Raw genomic sequence first — 16,683 nt, forward strand, 5'->3', positions numbered from 1 at the left:
TCTCCTCCCTCTGCTGCATTGATAACTGCCTAGAAGACCCTCCTAGCTCAATGATGGAGTGTTGATGGTCTCAGTCTTGCACAGGTCTTGTGCAGGTTGATACAGTTGTTACACTATTGAACTCTCAGCAGCTGTGATAACTTGTGCATATTTGATTTATTAAAGTTAGACATATTGATAAGAAAATCCCATTAATGAGGGCCAATAAACACAGAGCCAAGTGCCATTACTCCACAGCAAGCTGTCTGATTGAGCACGGAGTTCAAGATTCAGTACACATAACTGGGAAGAGACGCTCCACATTATGAGAAGTTGTAAGACAAGTAAGAGGTTTCATTCTCTGCCTCCACAATGCACCTTAGGGGCATGTGCACTGATGTCATAACAAGCTTCCTCCTTGGTTAGGTATGATGGCATATGTCTGTAATCCCAGCACTAAGAGGCAGACATAGGAAAATCATGAGTTTGAGGCTGGCCTGGGCAGCAGTACGACTTTGTCTGAAAACCAAGGGCTGGGATACAGCTTAATGGTACCAGACTGAACTTTCTTGGTAGTTACAAGGTCCCAGCTTTGATCCCCAGCCCCACACAAAATAAAAATACATAAACAAATAGAACCTCTGTTCTTTAAATACCTGGGTGGCCTATACCAGAAGGAGGCAGAAAGCAGGACAAAGGGAGTGACAGTCATGGACCCAGAAGTGGTGATAAGAATAAAAGCATCAGAAGGATGGGAGGAAGGCTTATCAGGTACAGAGTGTATATTACAAGCTTGAAGTCCTGACTTTGATCCCAAATACCAAGGTGTAGATATCAGGTGAACCATCACATCTGTTTCATAGTACCAAGGAGTCAGAGGCAGAGAATAAGAGGGACAGAGGGGCAGAGGGGCAGAGGGACAGAGGGGTAGAGGGGCAGAGGGGCAGAGAGGCATAGGGGCATGGGGCAGAGGGGCAAAGGGACAGAGGGGCATGGGGCAGAGGGGCAGAGGGGCATGGGGCAGAGGGGCATGGGGCAGAGGGGCAGAGGGGCAGAGGGGCAAAGGGGCAGAGGGGCAGAGGGGAAGAGGGCAGAGGGGAAGAGGCAAGGATCCCTAAAGAATACTGACAATCTTTCTTATAGCATCAACCAGGTAGCTATATATAGGTTCAGTAAGAGAACCTGTTTCAAAGATTAAGGTGAAAAGTGGATGAGAAAGTATCTGGTATTGACTTCTGGCTTCCACATGAACATGTATATTTGTATGCACACCCTCACACATGTGCATAGATACACAAACACACAAACATAAAAAAATGTGGAGGAAGAAATGCCACATTAACTAATGTGGTAATCCAGTCTACTATATACAAGGAAGAGCTATTATATTAGCATTTGATGATGGATAGACAAATGGTGTCCAAGAAAAGGGTGTCTCAGGCAGTAGAGTACAACAGTCCCAGTAGTTACAATACGTTCTTTTACCACTCAGTCGGCATTTCAAGATGGTCTTATTCATTTATTTCTCTCTATATTCCCTTCTTGGTTCTCACAAAAATTGAAAATATCTTTGAACTGTTATGCAAGAGTAGATGATATAACATTGTATAACGTTGCGGAAAGAAAGCTGAATTGGGTTTTCTGAGGACTAGGAAGCCTAAATTTCCAACTCATGCCAATTTATTGTATACATTTTACAGAGGAAGAAACAGGTTTAGAAAGATTAAAAAAAAATATGTCTAAGTTCCTGGAAATGATAAACGTCAGGGTTTTAAGTAGAGGGAAATGGCTGGGGAAAAAAACTCCTGCAGGTTCATCAGGGTTGACAATGGAAGGCTCACGATCTATCCAGCCTGGGCTTGTGTTCCTTCTGCCTCTGTGTGTGACTGATAACCTTGTCTAGCCACAGCTGGTCCTGATATGCCAAGACATTCATACCCTAAGCACAAATGACTGCTTTTCCTTCTTCACAGCATCATGATGACTAGAGAAATGCTCCATCCAGTAAAGCATATGGAGCACCCTTAAAAAGTAGGTATAGCTGGATGGTGGTGGCACATGCTTTTCTTCCCAGCACTGAGGAGGCAAAGGCAGGCAGATCTCTGTGAGTTTAAGGCCAGCCTGGTCTACAAAGCAAGGTCCAGGACAGCTTGATGGCCAGCCAGCCCAGCTGACTTAGAGAGCCTAAGGCCATTGAGATACCTTATGCCAAAACTCAAGGTAGAAGGGCTGGAGATATGGAGGCTCAGCAGTTAAGAGCTACTAACTACTTCTGCAGAGACCCAGTTTCAAGTCTCAGAACCCTCGTGGTGGCTCACTGCCACCTGCAACTCCAGTTCAAGAGGATCTGATGCCCTCTTCTGTGGGTACCAGGCATGCATGTAGTGTGCAAACATACATGCAGGCAAAATGTTCACACATATAAAATAAAAGATAATTAAAAAATCAAGGTGTAGAGTGGCTGAGGAAGACACTTGGGATTGATCTCTGTCCTCCACATGCATGCACATACATGTGCCTGTTTCTCCCACACATACACATAGAACACACACATGTCCAAACTATGAAATCAGTATCTAAGTTCAAGTGATCGAGTGGAAGTATAAACCAGTAAACCTACTTAATAAATTTTGCTGTGGTTCTCCAAAGGGAGTCATGTGGAATTATCATGTAACCCAGAAATGTCATCTCCAATGTACACATAAGAGAATCAAGAACAAAAAATCATGATAATGTCTATTCTCAAATATGTATAGCATAATTATTTCACACTAATTCACACTGAGAGTAACACAGATATGAAGGATCAGTGACTGAGTAAGCAGCACACTGTGGAATATCCTCGTAATGGAATATAATGAAGCCACAAATATGTATGCTTTCTAAATGGGTTAACCTTACACTCTTTTTTTTGGTTTATTTGTTTTGTTTGTTTGTTTGTTTGTTTGTTTGTTTTTGGTTTTTCAAGACAGGGTTTCTCTGTGTAGTTTTGGTGCCTGTCCTGGATCTCGCTCTGTAGGCCAGGCTGGCCTTGAACTCACAGAGATTCCCCTGGCTCTGCCTCCCGAGTGCTGGGATTAAAGGTGTGCGCCACCGCCACCCAGCAGCCTTACACTCTTTAAGTATTGCAGTGGAATATGTTATATGTTATACTTGTGACAGGTCACAAAAGAGCAAATTCCTAGAGGCAGGTGAAAGATCAAGGACGAGGCCTAGAAGTGGGGACAGGAGGAAACTAGGTAATAGGGCAGGAAAAGTTACAGGTGTGCAGAATGGGAAAATACTTTAAAAATGATTGTTTTAGTATTTTCAGAAATCTGAACATGCGAAATTCTGTTGAGCTGTGAACTCGAAGCAGATAAGTCACACAATGTATGAATTATATTTCAATAAAGCAGTTACAAAATGAAAACAAAGCTGACCAGGCACCGTGGCATTTGCCTGTGACTGGCACTTTAGAGGCTGAGACAGGATGATTATGAGACCCATCCTCAAGGGAAAAAAAAAATGGACAAAGAGACAAACAGAGTGCACAGGCGACCTCAGCAACAGTGGCGGACTGTTGGTAGAGGGAGTGCTGTGTCCAAGACCCCGCCTCACGTCCGACTACTGGCTCGGCCTCTCACAACATCACAGCACTGGGTAGAGCTCTGGTTTCGGTATCAGTGTCTCCGACAGGAGAACAGGAAATGACTGTTGTGAACATTACAAAGTCTCCATGTGTAATGCCGTCTCCCAGGACTGGCAGTGCATACTCTTAGCTGTTTTTATAATCCTTGTCTCAAAAGTTCACTTGCAAGATTAGAAACAGTTTCTCTCTCCCTCTCTCTCTCTCTCTCTCTCTCTCTCTCTTTCTCTCTCTCTCTCTCTCTCTCTCTCTCTCATATGCTCTTTCTTCTTTCCTCCCTCCCTCTCCTCTCTCCTCTTGCCTCTCTCACTTTTCTTCATGTAGAAAACTCAAGCCTTGATTTGGTTCCTGGGAAAATAGAGAGAGTCTCATGCTCTCTGTCTGTCTCTCTGTCCGCTCATGTTCTCTGTCTGTCTCTCTGTATGAAACCCTCTTATATATTAATTAATGCTGAACTGAATTTTAGGGCATGGATGAAACAGAGAAGATGAATGAAAGTCCAGAAATTATCTTTTGTTTCAATTGAATTTGTTTTTTATTTCCTTCATTGTCTGTCATTTTAAAAGACATTCAGTTTTATATTTAGAAACTGAAAGTTCCAATTCTTTATAGGAGAAAATGCAGAAATAATCTGTAATTTTACCATTCTATATGTGTTGGTTTTGATATTTTTGAATATTTATTTCATTTTTATGTGTGTGTGTGTGTGTGTGTGTGTGTGTGTGTGTGTGTGTGTGTGTATTTGTGTGTGTGTCAGAGTACTGTTTGGGCATGTAAGTATGGATATCCACATGGGCCAGAAGACGGTATCAGATCCCTTAGAGCTAGAATTTCAGGCAGTTATAAACCTCCTAAAGTGGGTGCTGGGAACTGCACTCCAGTGCTCTGTAAGAGTAGTAAGTGCTCTTACCTGCTGAGCCAACTCTCCAGCCCACACCTCAGTATATCTTGAGAAACCCTTGGCATTTCACTCTCTGGGACACTAGCAGCAATTCTTGGTATATTTTACCCCCAAAAGCATAACTCCTCACATGAATCTACCATATTCAATTCAACTAATTTAGTGTTATTGGAAATATTGATCATTTTGAACTTTTACAATTGAAAACAATGGCCTCATGAAGTATCAACATTTTACATTTTGGCTGCAGGCCTCATTAGTTTAGAATTAGTTCTTTAAACAGCATCCATGGAAAATGAAATACTACATTTGTAAATTGTTTAATATTGTGGATGTATCACCTTTCAGAAATAATGCACAAATTTGTGTTTCAAATCAAGACATAATATTGTCTGTTTCTCTCTACATCAGGGGTTCTCAAACTTCCTAATGCTTTTTGACTCTTTAATATAGTTCCTAATGTTGTGGTGACCCCCTACCATAAAATTATTTTCATTGCTACTTCATAACTGTAATTTATTACTCTTATCGATCATAATATAAATATCTGATAAGCAGGAAACTTGATATGTGACCCTTGTAAAGGGTTGTTCAACCTCCAAAGGGGTTGAGACCCACAGATTAAGAACCACTACTCTAAGTCTTTGAACACTCAGTAGGGGCAGAAGCAAGTAGCCCATTCCCACCAATTATCAGTCATGAGGATCATGACTAACACTCCTCTAAAGAAAAGAGATATACAAAGATATTTGTTTAATGAACTGGATCAAGTTTTAAGCAAATAGAGACACACAGGGCCAATGAAAACTGTCTTTATGTTTAGATTTCATGAGGGATTGGCAGTGTCTTAAAAATGTGTGATATAAGTGTACTAGCCAAGGTTCTTTGGATGAGTATAACCAACAGAATATATACTGCAAATGAGCATCCATTATATTGGCTTACAAAGTACTGGATGGGTAGTGCAGCAATGGTTTTCATATAAGAAAGGCTGAGAGCATAGTATCTGCTCAATCCATAAGGCTCATATATCAGCAGTTCCAGTCTGACAATGAAGACCTAGAGAATTCCTGGAGAGCTGCTGCTCATTGGTCTTTATTGGAAGGTTAAATGAATTAGGTTCATTTGCCAGCAAAGGGTGGTAGCAGCAGCAGTAACTGAAGCAACTCATCAGCAGACTGTGGAGAGGACAGGCAAAGCAGTACCACTTTTCCCTGGGATCTCTCTATTTCTGGGCTGCCACTGAAAAAATACCATTCACCATGGGAAGAACTTCACCTCTCAATGAGTCTTCACTGGAATTGCCTCATAGACCCACATGGAGACAAGTCTCTTGAAGAATTCCAGATTCAATCACAGTGCCAACCAAACTTGAAATGGACAGTATGATAACAGAATGAGGGAAGAGGTCCAGCAAGACCTGTCTACTCATAGTCCCTCTGTGCAGCTTACCTTCTTCCTCAGTGTGGACAGGATTCATTTGGAATGCGGGCTGTCAAGGGAAGAGGAGAGTTTCCAGGATAGGTACTATAATTTGCTATTTTGGGAGAGTTCAAATTTCTATACCATTACTTAGAAAACAGAAATTTCTGATTCTGTGACTTGATTCCTGTCACACACAGACACACAGACACAGACACACACAGACACACACAGACACAGACACACACACACACAGACACACACACACACACACACACACACACACACACACACACACTAATAGGGTGGATGAAGGGGGATCAAAGCAAACCAGTCTGAGACAATCCAGTGTCCTTTGGATCAAGCACTCAGTATCAAGACGCTGTGCTTTAAAAGACAGTGATCTAAACCCTGATTTTTGTAATAAGTTGTTATTTTTTGGCCATCACTTTAAAATCTGAGAACCTTGCCACCATCCAGGTACCCTGCCACAACTGAGGATCTGAGTCCCTGAAGTGGCCCGAGGAGGTCGGGTCGTCCTGCTAAGATGCTCTGACCCCAGTCCAGCGGAGGTGCTTTTCTGTTCTCCTTGGAAGCTGCCTCTTCACTCAGAGCTGCTTATCTCAGGAAGATGGAGAAGGGGCAACCTGATGGAGATGGCTCTCTCTAATTTATGAATAATTAACTTGTCTTTTTGTTTGGTTTCTTGTTTGAATGCTATAGAGATTGAACCTAGGGCTTTTACATGCTGGGCAACTTCCCTAGACGCTGAACTATATCCCTGCCCCCAGTTTTGTCTTTTAAAACATATTTCTAAATGGCATTTGTTTATCTGCATCTCTCTGTGTGTACACGTACATACACATGCTATGATGTACAGAGGGAGGTCAGAGGACAGCTGGAGGAATCACACTTGCAGAGTGATCTTGCTGGCCCTGATATGGTTTTCTTAACAATCAAACTTTGGAGATTATTTAGAGATGTTATTTTTAGTCCATGTACAGACTGAAGTAGAACATGCATCTGGGTAAAAAGAGGAGGGTGTGCCACCTCACTCCCTTGGAACCTAGTCCATGTTCCCCTGACACTGGTTTTCCTTTCCTACCTTCTTCCTTTATCTGAACTGCACAATGAAGAAGCCCTCTATCTGGCTGCACAGCCCAGTCCCTGGGGCTTCTTGAGCCTTTCAATGTCTGACATGATGCAGAATTCTGGCTTAATTAATATCTCATGAAGCCCAGAATTTGTACTTCCAAAACTTCCCATGGTGATCCTTATTCTATTAAAATTCCTGTTCTACTATTTCTCTAAAGAGCTGGGGTTTTCCCATGGCTGAGAATGCACGAATCGGGGAATTGTATAGGAAACTGTCATATCACAATGGGAATCAGAGCACTTGCACAAATCCCATGACCTGAATTCAAACTCCACAGAAAGGGGAAGAATTGACTCCACAAAGTTCTCTCTGACTTTGCCACATGCACACTGTGGCACATATGTACCCCTATGTACACATCATATAAATACACCCAATGAATAACTAAGACTTAAAAAAAATCAAGAAAGTCAAGGTCTGGAGAGGTGCATTCATTAGTGCTTTCTGCAAAAGCAGGAGATTCTGAGTTCAGATTCCCAGCATCCACATAAAAAGCTGGGTTCAATGGTACCCGACTGCATTGTCAGAGAAGTAGAGATAGGAGGATCCCTGGAGTGCAATGACAATCCAGCTAACCCAAGTATCGTACTACACATTAAATGAAAATTTTGCCTCAAAATTTTTTTTTTTCGGACAGTGTTTGAGGAAGGCCCCTGATCTCAAATTCTGCCCTTCATATACACATGCACATACACACAAACATTCACACACACAATTAGACACAGGAAGATATGGATAATAATATTGGAAGGATCAAAGACCAGAATTCACGTATGAGAAGATAAAGGAAGGTTCTGGCTTCTAAAACTATATCTTATCCATCTCCTCTTGTGCTGTACATCTGGGATGAGGCTAGATGGTAGACCTGTGCTTAGAGAGAACCTCAGTGGCCTCTGTGTACAGCCTTCTCCACTGCGGCCTATGCCCAGCCAAATGCTTGAGTCCAGGGTACTAACCAGACCCTGCATGGTGAATCATACTCCCTCTTCCAGCCTAGTCCGTAGTCTGCCTTCAAATACAACCTCATGTGTCATGAAAGCAAAACAGACCTACTGTTGGCTTGCACCTCAAATGCTCTTGCAAAATATCAAATGTTCATCCCCAGGAATCACCTGACAGAAGCTTTACCTCATTAACACAGTCCCCATGGCCAAGACCCAGATCCTAGCTTGTCTCTGACAGCTAGCTGCCTGTGAGAGAAGGCAGGGCCATCAAGTGGAGAAGCCTCTGGGTCTCCCTCCACAGGAAGCAGATGTGGAGGGAACTGGCTGGCAACACAGTGGGTCCCTGCCATCTGGGCTCCTCTGAGCAGATGGGACACAGCTGCCCTGGTCGGAGCACAGCTGGGCTCCAGGCTTGGTACTGAGGCTGCCCTTTGCAGATTCTCCACTCAGAGGCTCAGAGCAGCTGACTCTGCCCTGAGGACTCAGAGCCAAGTAGGCCTCTGTCTGACTTCTTCCCAGAGGGCTTCCCAGGGAAGGCTCCAGGGGCCTCTGCCAAGTCCTATCTAGTGTTCCTCTAGAAACAGCTGGAGGTTCAGCTCCTGGTTCACCCTTGGCCCTGCTTTTTCTGCTGACACTTTGCCTATGATCCTGTCACTCTATCTCTTGGGGTGATCTTCACCTGTGGAAAGGATTGAAAAGCACTGTTTCTAGGCTCACATTGTCCTCTGAGAAAATGCTCCTCTAGCTTGAGTATTCCTAAATTGAAGATCTCTCATTGGTCCCTGTGTTCTGCAGCAGTGATTTGCATCTCTGTTTTTTCATTAGAATCATCATACACACACACACACACACACACACACACACACACACACACACACACACATATATGTGAGACAGATGGTGGTAGTGCATGCCTTTAATTCCAGCACTCGGGAGGCAGAGCCAGGCAGATCTCTGTGAGTTCAAGGCCAGCCTGCTCTACATAGCGCAATCCAGGACAGGCACCAAAACTACACAGTGAAACCATGTCTCGAATAAACGTGTGTGTGTGTGTGTGTGTGTGTGTGTGTGTGTGTGTGTGTGTAATATGTGTGTGGTAGGGATGGGGAGGAAGGGAGGCAGGGAGAGGTAAATCCATGTGTTCCTGTGTGAGGTCATGAAGCACCTATCAGGGATATTGAGGCACCACATTATGCATGGAGAGTCAGAGGACAACCTCTGGGTATTGGTTTTACCCTTCTTCCTTGTCAGAGAAAGAGATTGAGACTCAGTGTGTCAGCAGGGTCAGCTGGCCCCCAAGCTTTTACAAATTCTCCTGTCTCCACCTTCTACCCCTCACAGGCACCCTGGGATTAAAAATGCTTGTGTCACTGCCTTTAGCTTCTAGGTGGGTTTTAGGGATTGTCGGGCATGAACTGTAGGGATTCTGCCCACTGAACTGACTCCTCAGCCCCATCCAAATCATGGGGGTTTTGTTGTTGTTTGTTTGTTTTAGTACAAATGCCCAAATTCCCTTCATGGAAATTCTGAGGAAGTTGATTTGTGTAAAATATTCTTCAGAACCCTGCTTCAAAGGCTCTTGCTGAACCCTCCTAGCCTGGCAGCTGAGGCCTTGGGGACTGGTTTCTCTCCACCTGCTTTGACTGGCATCCCTTGTCCATCTCTCTTTCATTTGTCTCTTTCTGTTTTCCATTATCTATTTCTTTGTTATCTGGACAGCTCTCTGTCTCCTACAATATTTGCTCATTGGACTGAACGCCGTCTCTTACCTACTCCGTGAGACATTCTTAGACTTTGCATAGGGAGTTAGTAATGCCTCTTTCTCCCCTGCCTCTCATCTCTCTCTCCCCTAGAGCTGCAAGTTTTTAACTGTTTGTGGTTGGATTGATTTTGTCTTTGATTTTATTCATATATTAACTGTGTAACTGGTTTCATTAATAACGTTTCACACACATGTATAATATATTTTGATCATATTCACTCCATTACACTCACTCGCTTTCCTGACCCCCCCACTAGTTTTGGTCCCCTCCCCTTCCAAATTGGTCCCCTTTCTACTTCCATGGCTTTGCTTTTAATAACCAATGAGGTTCATTAGTGTTGTTTACAGGAGCATGGGTGGGGAGTTACAGGTACTGAGGTACCTTAATAGTGGCTACACTTCTGAAGGAAGGGCCTCTTATCCAGCAACCATTAACTGGGTAGAAATCATTTTGGGTTGAATTGTCACAAGCTCCTTGCAGTGCCTTACAGGGTGTTTGTGGGTCAAACCTTGTATAGGTCTTATACAAGCAATCATAGCTCCTGTGAATTCAAGAGTGCAAACAGCCATGCTATGCCCAGAGTCAGTCTAGGTGTCCATTGGCTGGGTTATTAATTTCATTGTCTTCCTCATTGGCCTAAAGTCAAAAGATAGTGTTTTAATCCTTCCAACAATTGCCCCTGTGGCTCATTCCAAAATACAAAGGCATATGATGTTAACATTTGTACTTTCCCACCCCCGGGGTGTTTTGGACTCATGGTTTTGTCCATTAGTGTTGGCTCATATGGTGCCCAGACACTTGAGCATATAGCTGTAGTAGTGGTTTCAACCCCTAGAGCCATCTTCAAGTACAGTCAGTGCTCCCCTTTTGCAGGTGGGGAAACTGAGGCAATTAGAAGGAAAGCAGCTTGGTGTACAGCCAGGCACACTGAAGATGGTTTGAACAATGAGCATGTATCAGTTCTGTTATTGATGCCTGAGCAGTCAATAGAGCCGTTTCCCTCAGTGTTCAGTGGGCCATAATCGAACAGTGGTCTCCATAGATGGAAAAATTTCAAAAGAAAATAACCGGCCCTTCATGATTAATTCCTAATGCAGCTTCCTCAGGAAGGTAGGTCAGTGTTGCAGTGCAGCTGAAAGAGATCTGGGGCAAGGGATTAGGATGGGTTGTTTTTAATAAGCAAACTGTGGCCTGCCAAATGCTCTGGGAATTGTCCCCTGATTATGTTTGATCCCTGTAACAGTGATGCCAAACCGGTATGACCATATGTGCAGGTGAAGAGACAGAGATCAGGGAAGGCGGGTGACTCGGGCAATGTTTTATGATGAACTTAGAAAAAACTGTTGGAGTACAGGAAGACAGTTCAGCCAGTAAAGGTGCTTGACGCTGAGCCTGAGCACATTCGATCTATTCCTGGGATCCAAGTAGTGGAAGGAGAGATTCAATTCACACAAGCTGTCCTTTGACTTCTACATGTGGGCACACACACGTACCCTCACACACACACACACATACAGTCAACTAAATATATTAAAATTTCTAGAGTTGGTGTTCAATTAATCTGATCCTGACTTCAGTGGGGAACTCTTTCTGCCTTACAATGGGACTGAACTTGTCCACTTCAGTAATCTGACGTGAAAGTGGAAGCAAGCATGTCTGGATAATGAGCCAGTGTGGGGCATGGAGAAGGCTGGCAGGATAGTGAAGAGGATATGATCAAAGCATATTACACTCTTAAATGAAACTGCACTTGTGTAGTGGTGATGATTATTGTTAATTGCCACCTTGATGGGATCTAGATTCATCTAGGAGCAAGCCTTCAGAAAAACTCAAGATGGATTACAGAAATTAAGGTTAGACTGAGAATATGTATGAGGGACTCCCTGGAAGTGGTTGATGTAGGAAGACCCATCTTAATGGTAGGCAGGACCATTCTCTGGGCTTGGCATCTGATCCTAGACTGTGTACAGTGAAGAAGGCAAGCTGAGCAGCAGCATGCATTCATCCCATCCTTCTCTGTTTCCTAATTTTGAGTGTGATGTAACCATCTGCTTCTGCTGCTTGACTTCCCTGATACCATGGACTGTATCCTTGAACTGTGAGATGAAATAAATGCTTTGAGTTAATTTTGTCAGGGTATTTTTATCACAGCAACAGGAAAAGAAATTAAGACAATTACCCTGTGTAGCTGAAAGTTTTTCTGTGTCCTGTCTGGCCTGCAGTCAGGACAAATCTCTCTCACCCACCAGTCCTGCAGCCACTCAGACCCAAATAAACACACACAGGCTAATATTATTTTTAAACTATGGCCACAGCAGGCTTCTTGTTATCTAGTTCTTACATCTTAAATTAACCCATTTTTATAAATCTATACTTTGCCATGTGGCTTGTGGGTTACCAGTACCTTTACATCTTCCTTCTTCTGGCAGTGTCTCCCCTGCTCTGTCTTCTTCCTTCCTCTCTCTCTTTAGAATGTCCTGCCAAACCTTATTCTGCCTCACCATTGGCCAAACAGCTTTATTTATCAACCACTCAGAACAACACATTTTCACGGCATGCAGAATGACATTCCCCCATCAACCCTGTATAATTAAATAATTTACCAGAGCCAGTGAAGCCCAGGGGTAGAGAGCTTGCATAGGATATGCTAGGTCTTGGTATTGATTTTTGGAACCATCAATTAAAACAAAACCAAAAACCAATTGTATCTGGGGATATAATTGCTGGTATCATTTTAAGAGTTTTTTTTTTTTTTTTCTTCAGCTTTTACCTCTGCAGTCGCTCATTACCATCCTAATTAATATATAGCATGCCTTTATTTGGCACAGATGCCCCACATATTTGGGTTTGTCCCCTTTGTTTCATAACCTAAACTGTCAGAAATGGCTCAGGAAAAGAGACTATGCTGTAACGTAAGGCCGAGGAGAGAGCTGACTCTCGTGAACCAGCCCTTCCTGTTTCTTTTGCAGGCAGTGACTTGAATGACGGCCTGTGGCACTCGGTTAGCATCAATGCCAGGAGAAACCGTGTCACCCTCACTGTGGATAATGATGCTGCTTCCCCGGCTGCAGACACCTCCCAGCTGCAAATTTACTCTGGAAATAGTTACTACTTTGGAGGTAAATTCTCTATCCTTAGAGACTTCAAATAAAATGACAGGGGAATTATTCCACCATGTGCTTTATCAAATACACAGTCCTACTCATAGCCCTGCATGCATACATGCATGCACACAAGCTCCAAACAGTGAGAAACCATTACCTCAGACTACTGTGCAAATGTAAGCTATCTAGGACAGTGTTGAGGACAGAAGGACCTGGATCTGTAAGAGCTGGGTTACATAACTCATCGAAGGAGATTCTTGTAGCCATGCCAAGCTCCTTGGTCATACTGGAAAGGAAAAAACTCAGCTGAAAACTTAGTGAAAAGGATCTGAGTGTCAGCAAGTACGTGCAAGGGGGGAAACTCAAGTGGGAGGCACCACCAGCCTGCTCAGCCATCTAGGTCGGTCCACTGCCACCTTACTTGTGAGCCTCATCTCCGCTGTTCCATGTCTTGGAGATCACCCACACCCGTGGACGGAGCCAGAGCAAAGGGGACAGGAGCTAGGGCTCCACAGGGGAGCCATTGCTCTTCCTGAATGGCTGCTCGTTCTGGTGTTTCCTGAACCCTTGCAACACTTGTGACACAAACAAATCAAACGGGTGGACAAAGCTTATGCGGCATTTTACTGTTTTTAAAAATGCACCCATGTTGAGTGTTTTTCAATTCTTATTTATTCTTCTCTCACACAATACATGCCATGCATTGTTTAGTATTTTAACTGTATCTTTTATTAAAAGAGATAGTGCCTGTTTCTGTAGTCATGGTCTGTCTTACAGAAGCCACACCTAAAGGGAACTTAGTCCTCATGGCCCTCTGTCCTCAAGCTCTTAAGATACAGTCTCTGGACTCACTTTTCTAGAACACAGACAACAATTTCAGACTTGCTGGGAGGTAGAAGCAAGAGCTGATTTCAGGCTTAGTGAAGCTTAGTGGTGGAGGACTTGCTCAGCTTGTAAAAGCCAAACCCTATGCACACTCTTCACATCCAGCACTACATGCACACCCAAACCCCACGTACACTCTCCACATCCAGCACCACATGCACACCCAAACCCCATGTACACTCTCCACATCCAGCACCACATGCACACCCAAACCCCATGCACACTCCCCACACAAAGCACTGCACGCACACCCAACCCCAACTCTCCCCCATACCCTCCCCTACAGAGTGTAGAGAGTGGCACAAACTGGTTCAGATCTTGTCAATGTGAACATGAAATGACCCTGCCCTAGAGCTGACAGTTCCTTCCCATGAGGTAACTGAAGACAAGCACTGAAAAATAGCATTCACTGAAGAGATGGCAAGAAGTCTTCCTGGGAAAAGGTGCTTGTTGCTTAAACCTGAGGAACTGTGTTCTATCCTTAGAATCTGTAGAGTGGGCTCCATAAATCTCTCTTCTGAATTCCACACATGCATGGCTATACATGCTTGCTTGCACTCCCTCTTGCTCATGCATAATAATTAACATAATAATAGCAATAAAACATACACAGTAGTTACCCAGAGTCTTTCACAAACTAATCATACACTCTACACTGAGCTACACCCCAAACCCTGTAGTCTCTTAGCTCCAAAATCTGCAAATCATCCCTTTCTTTCCAAGGAAATATATGGAAGGCTTGAAACACCAAAGGGTCTTTGCACAGGTACAGAAATCATATGTAGGGTCTCCTTGGAAGGAAGCAATGTGGAACATGATCAAGGTTGGATTTTAGCATGAGAAAGTGCCACTGTCCTTCACCTACAATCGCCACTACATCCACAAAAGTAGCATATACTTTTAGGTGATAATATTTCCACGTGATAGATAATAAGGCTGCTGTTTGTTGAAATAAAAAAAATCTGTATGTTGGAGAGATAGCTTAGTCATAAAGTGCTTGCTGGTAAGCATAGGACCTGTATTTGGATGCCTAGAGCCCCCCGGAAAGCTAGCCTCTGTAGCACATGTCTAACCTTCAGGCAACTATGCCAGTTAACCTGGTGTACACAGTAGCAAAGAGAAGACGCATTCTCAGACAAGGTAGAAAGCACCAACTCCTGTAATTGTCCTGTGATATACATGCATGGGCTGTGGCATTTGTGCACCCATACTCATATACACTGTCATTCAAAGGTTAATGAAATCATAATAATCTGTAGACAGCTATAGAGACAGCGCATATATGGAGAAGATTCAAATCTGTGTTCACTGCAGCCCCCTAGTGAAAGCAAATGAATGAGAACAAATGCAGAGCAATGGCCTCAATTCTAAGCTGTGCATTCTATATCACATACTATATTTTAGCAATGAAGAAAGACTGATGGTCAGGAATTTATTTGCAGGCAAAATGGCTTTGAATAATCATGTTATAATAATCATCTGAAATATCACAGAAGTAAAATGGCTCTCGTCCCCGAGCTAGAATATTGCTAAATTCTGGGTGTGTTTTCAGGAGTGCTAGACTTAGAATGTGAAAATTTATCTATGATTTGAACAGTGTTTAAACAAACCCTCACACACAGACTGTAAACTTAAGGAAGGTGAAAAACGAGCTTCAGCAATAATAGTCAACTTCCATAAATTCTCTCTACAGCTTCAATTAGAAGTTGTAGCATCTCTTCATTTTATAGTGTGCCTGTGAGCTGTTAACCAGCTACTGGGCTTCAGCCCCACAGTGACTGTCTATTAGAGATGGCTGAAATAATTCCCTATTATTTATGGGTTATTGCTGTGTTTTCAAGCGTGCATTACCATATGCTCTGAACCTATTAAAACCACCGAGATGGAGTTTGTAAGAGCACACATACTCATCAACCTCCTTGGTCTTCACCTTTCTTAGTGAGGAGTAGGCTGTCTTGGCTGCAGGTGATGCTAAACAGGGACAAAGCGTTTTTATCTCTAAAAGAACACTCTTTAAGAGGTATGGTGTTAACCTTTCACATGTGCTAATACAGCCTATAACCATGTGCACTTAAGCCCGCAGTTCTCTTAATGTCTGGATTTGCTTTGCACAGCATGTCAAAAATCCTGCTTGGCTTTTGAGAGTACCTTTCTCGTGAACTAAGCCTGTTAATGTTCCACAATTAACCAGACAATTACTCTGCTGCCATCCTTAGCAGAGCATGATTTCTTTAGAAAGAAAGTGTAATTCAGAATTGCATTGTGAATTTAGATGTGTGTTTTGAGACAGATCCAACATTTCCAAGCACTTACAATTTGTGAACAATATGAGAATGATGTCATTCAAAAGAAAGACGAATAGGTTTCCAGCAGGAAAAAAAGTGTGTGTGTGTGTGTGTGTGTGTGTGTGTGTGAGAGAGAGAGAGAGAGAGAGAGAGAGAGAGAGAGAGAGAGAGAGAGAGAGAGAGAGAGAGAGACTCAATTGATAAAATGCCTGCCATGCAAGCATGAGATTCTGAGTTTGGATTCTCAATACCTATAAAATACTGGGCATGTCATGAAACACCTTGAATTCCAGTGCTGAGATAAACAGGCTCCCGAGGCTCTCCAATAACCCAGTCTACCCCAACCAGCAAGCTCCAGGTTGGGTGAAGGGACAGTGTCATAAAAAGTAAAGAGTGAAATCAGATCCCTGGAGCTCATTACCAGTCCATCTATGTACATTGGTTCACAAAGAGACCTTATCTCAAAGAATAAAATGGAAAGTGGTAGAAAAAGACATACTGATATCAACCTCTGGCTTCTACACGTGCCCACATAAAGCATTGCATCTGCAGGCAAATACACACACACACACATACACACACACACACACACACACACACACATACACACACACAC

At 43.2% G+C, this 16,683-nt stretch overlaps 1 protein-coding gene across 3 annotated transcripts in view; it reads left to right on the forward strand.

The window, feature by feature from the left end:
- Positions 1-16,683, forward strand: part of LOC131925151 (contactin-associated protein like 5-1-like) — an 898,625-nt gene that overhangs the window by 486,819 nt on the left and 395,123 nt on the right. For all 3 annotated transcript variants that reach the window (XM_059280428.1, XM_059280429.1, XM_059280430.1), the window contains exon 9: positions 12,763-12,912. In XM_059280428.1, the coding sequence (XP_059136411.1) occupies positions 12,763-12,912 (150 nt within the window). The remainder of the gene's footprint in view (positions 1-12,762; positions 12,913-16,683) is intronic.

This window comes from Peromyscus eremicus, chromosome 15 (assembly GCF_949786415.1).
Source record: "Peromyscus eremicus chromosome 15, PerEre_H2_v1, whole genome shotgun sequence".
Taxonomy (NCBI): domain Eukaryota; kingdom Metazoa; phylum Chordata; class Mammalia; order Rodentia; family Cricetidae; genus Peromyscus; species Peromyscus eremicus.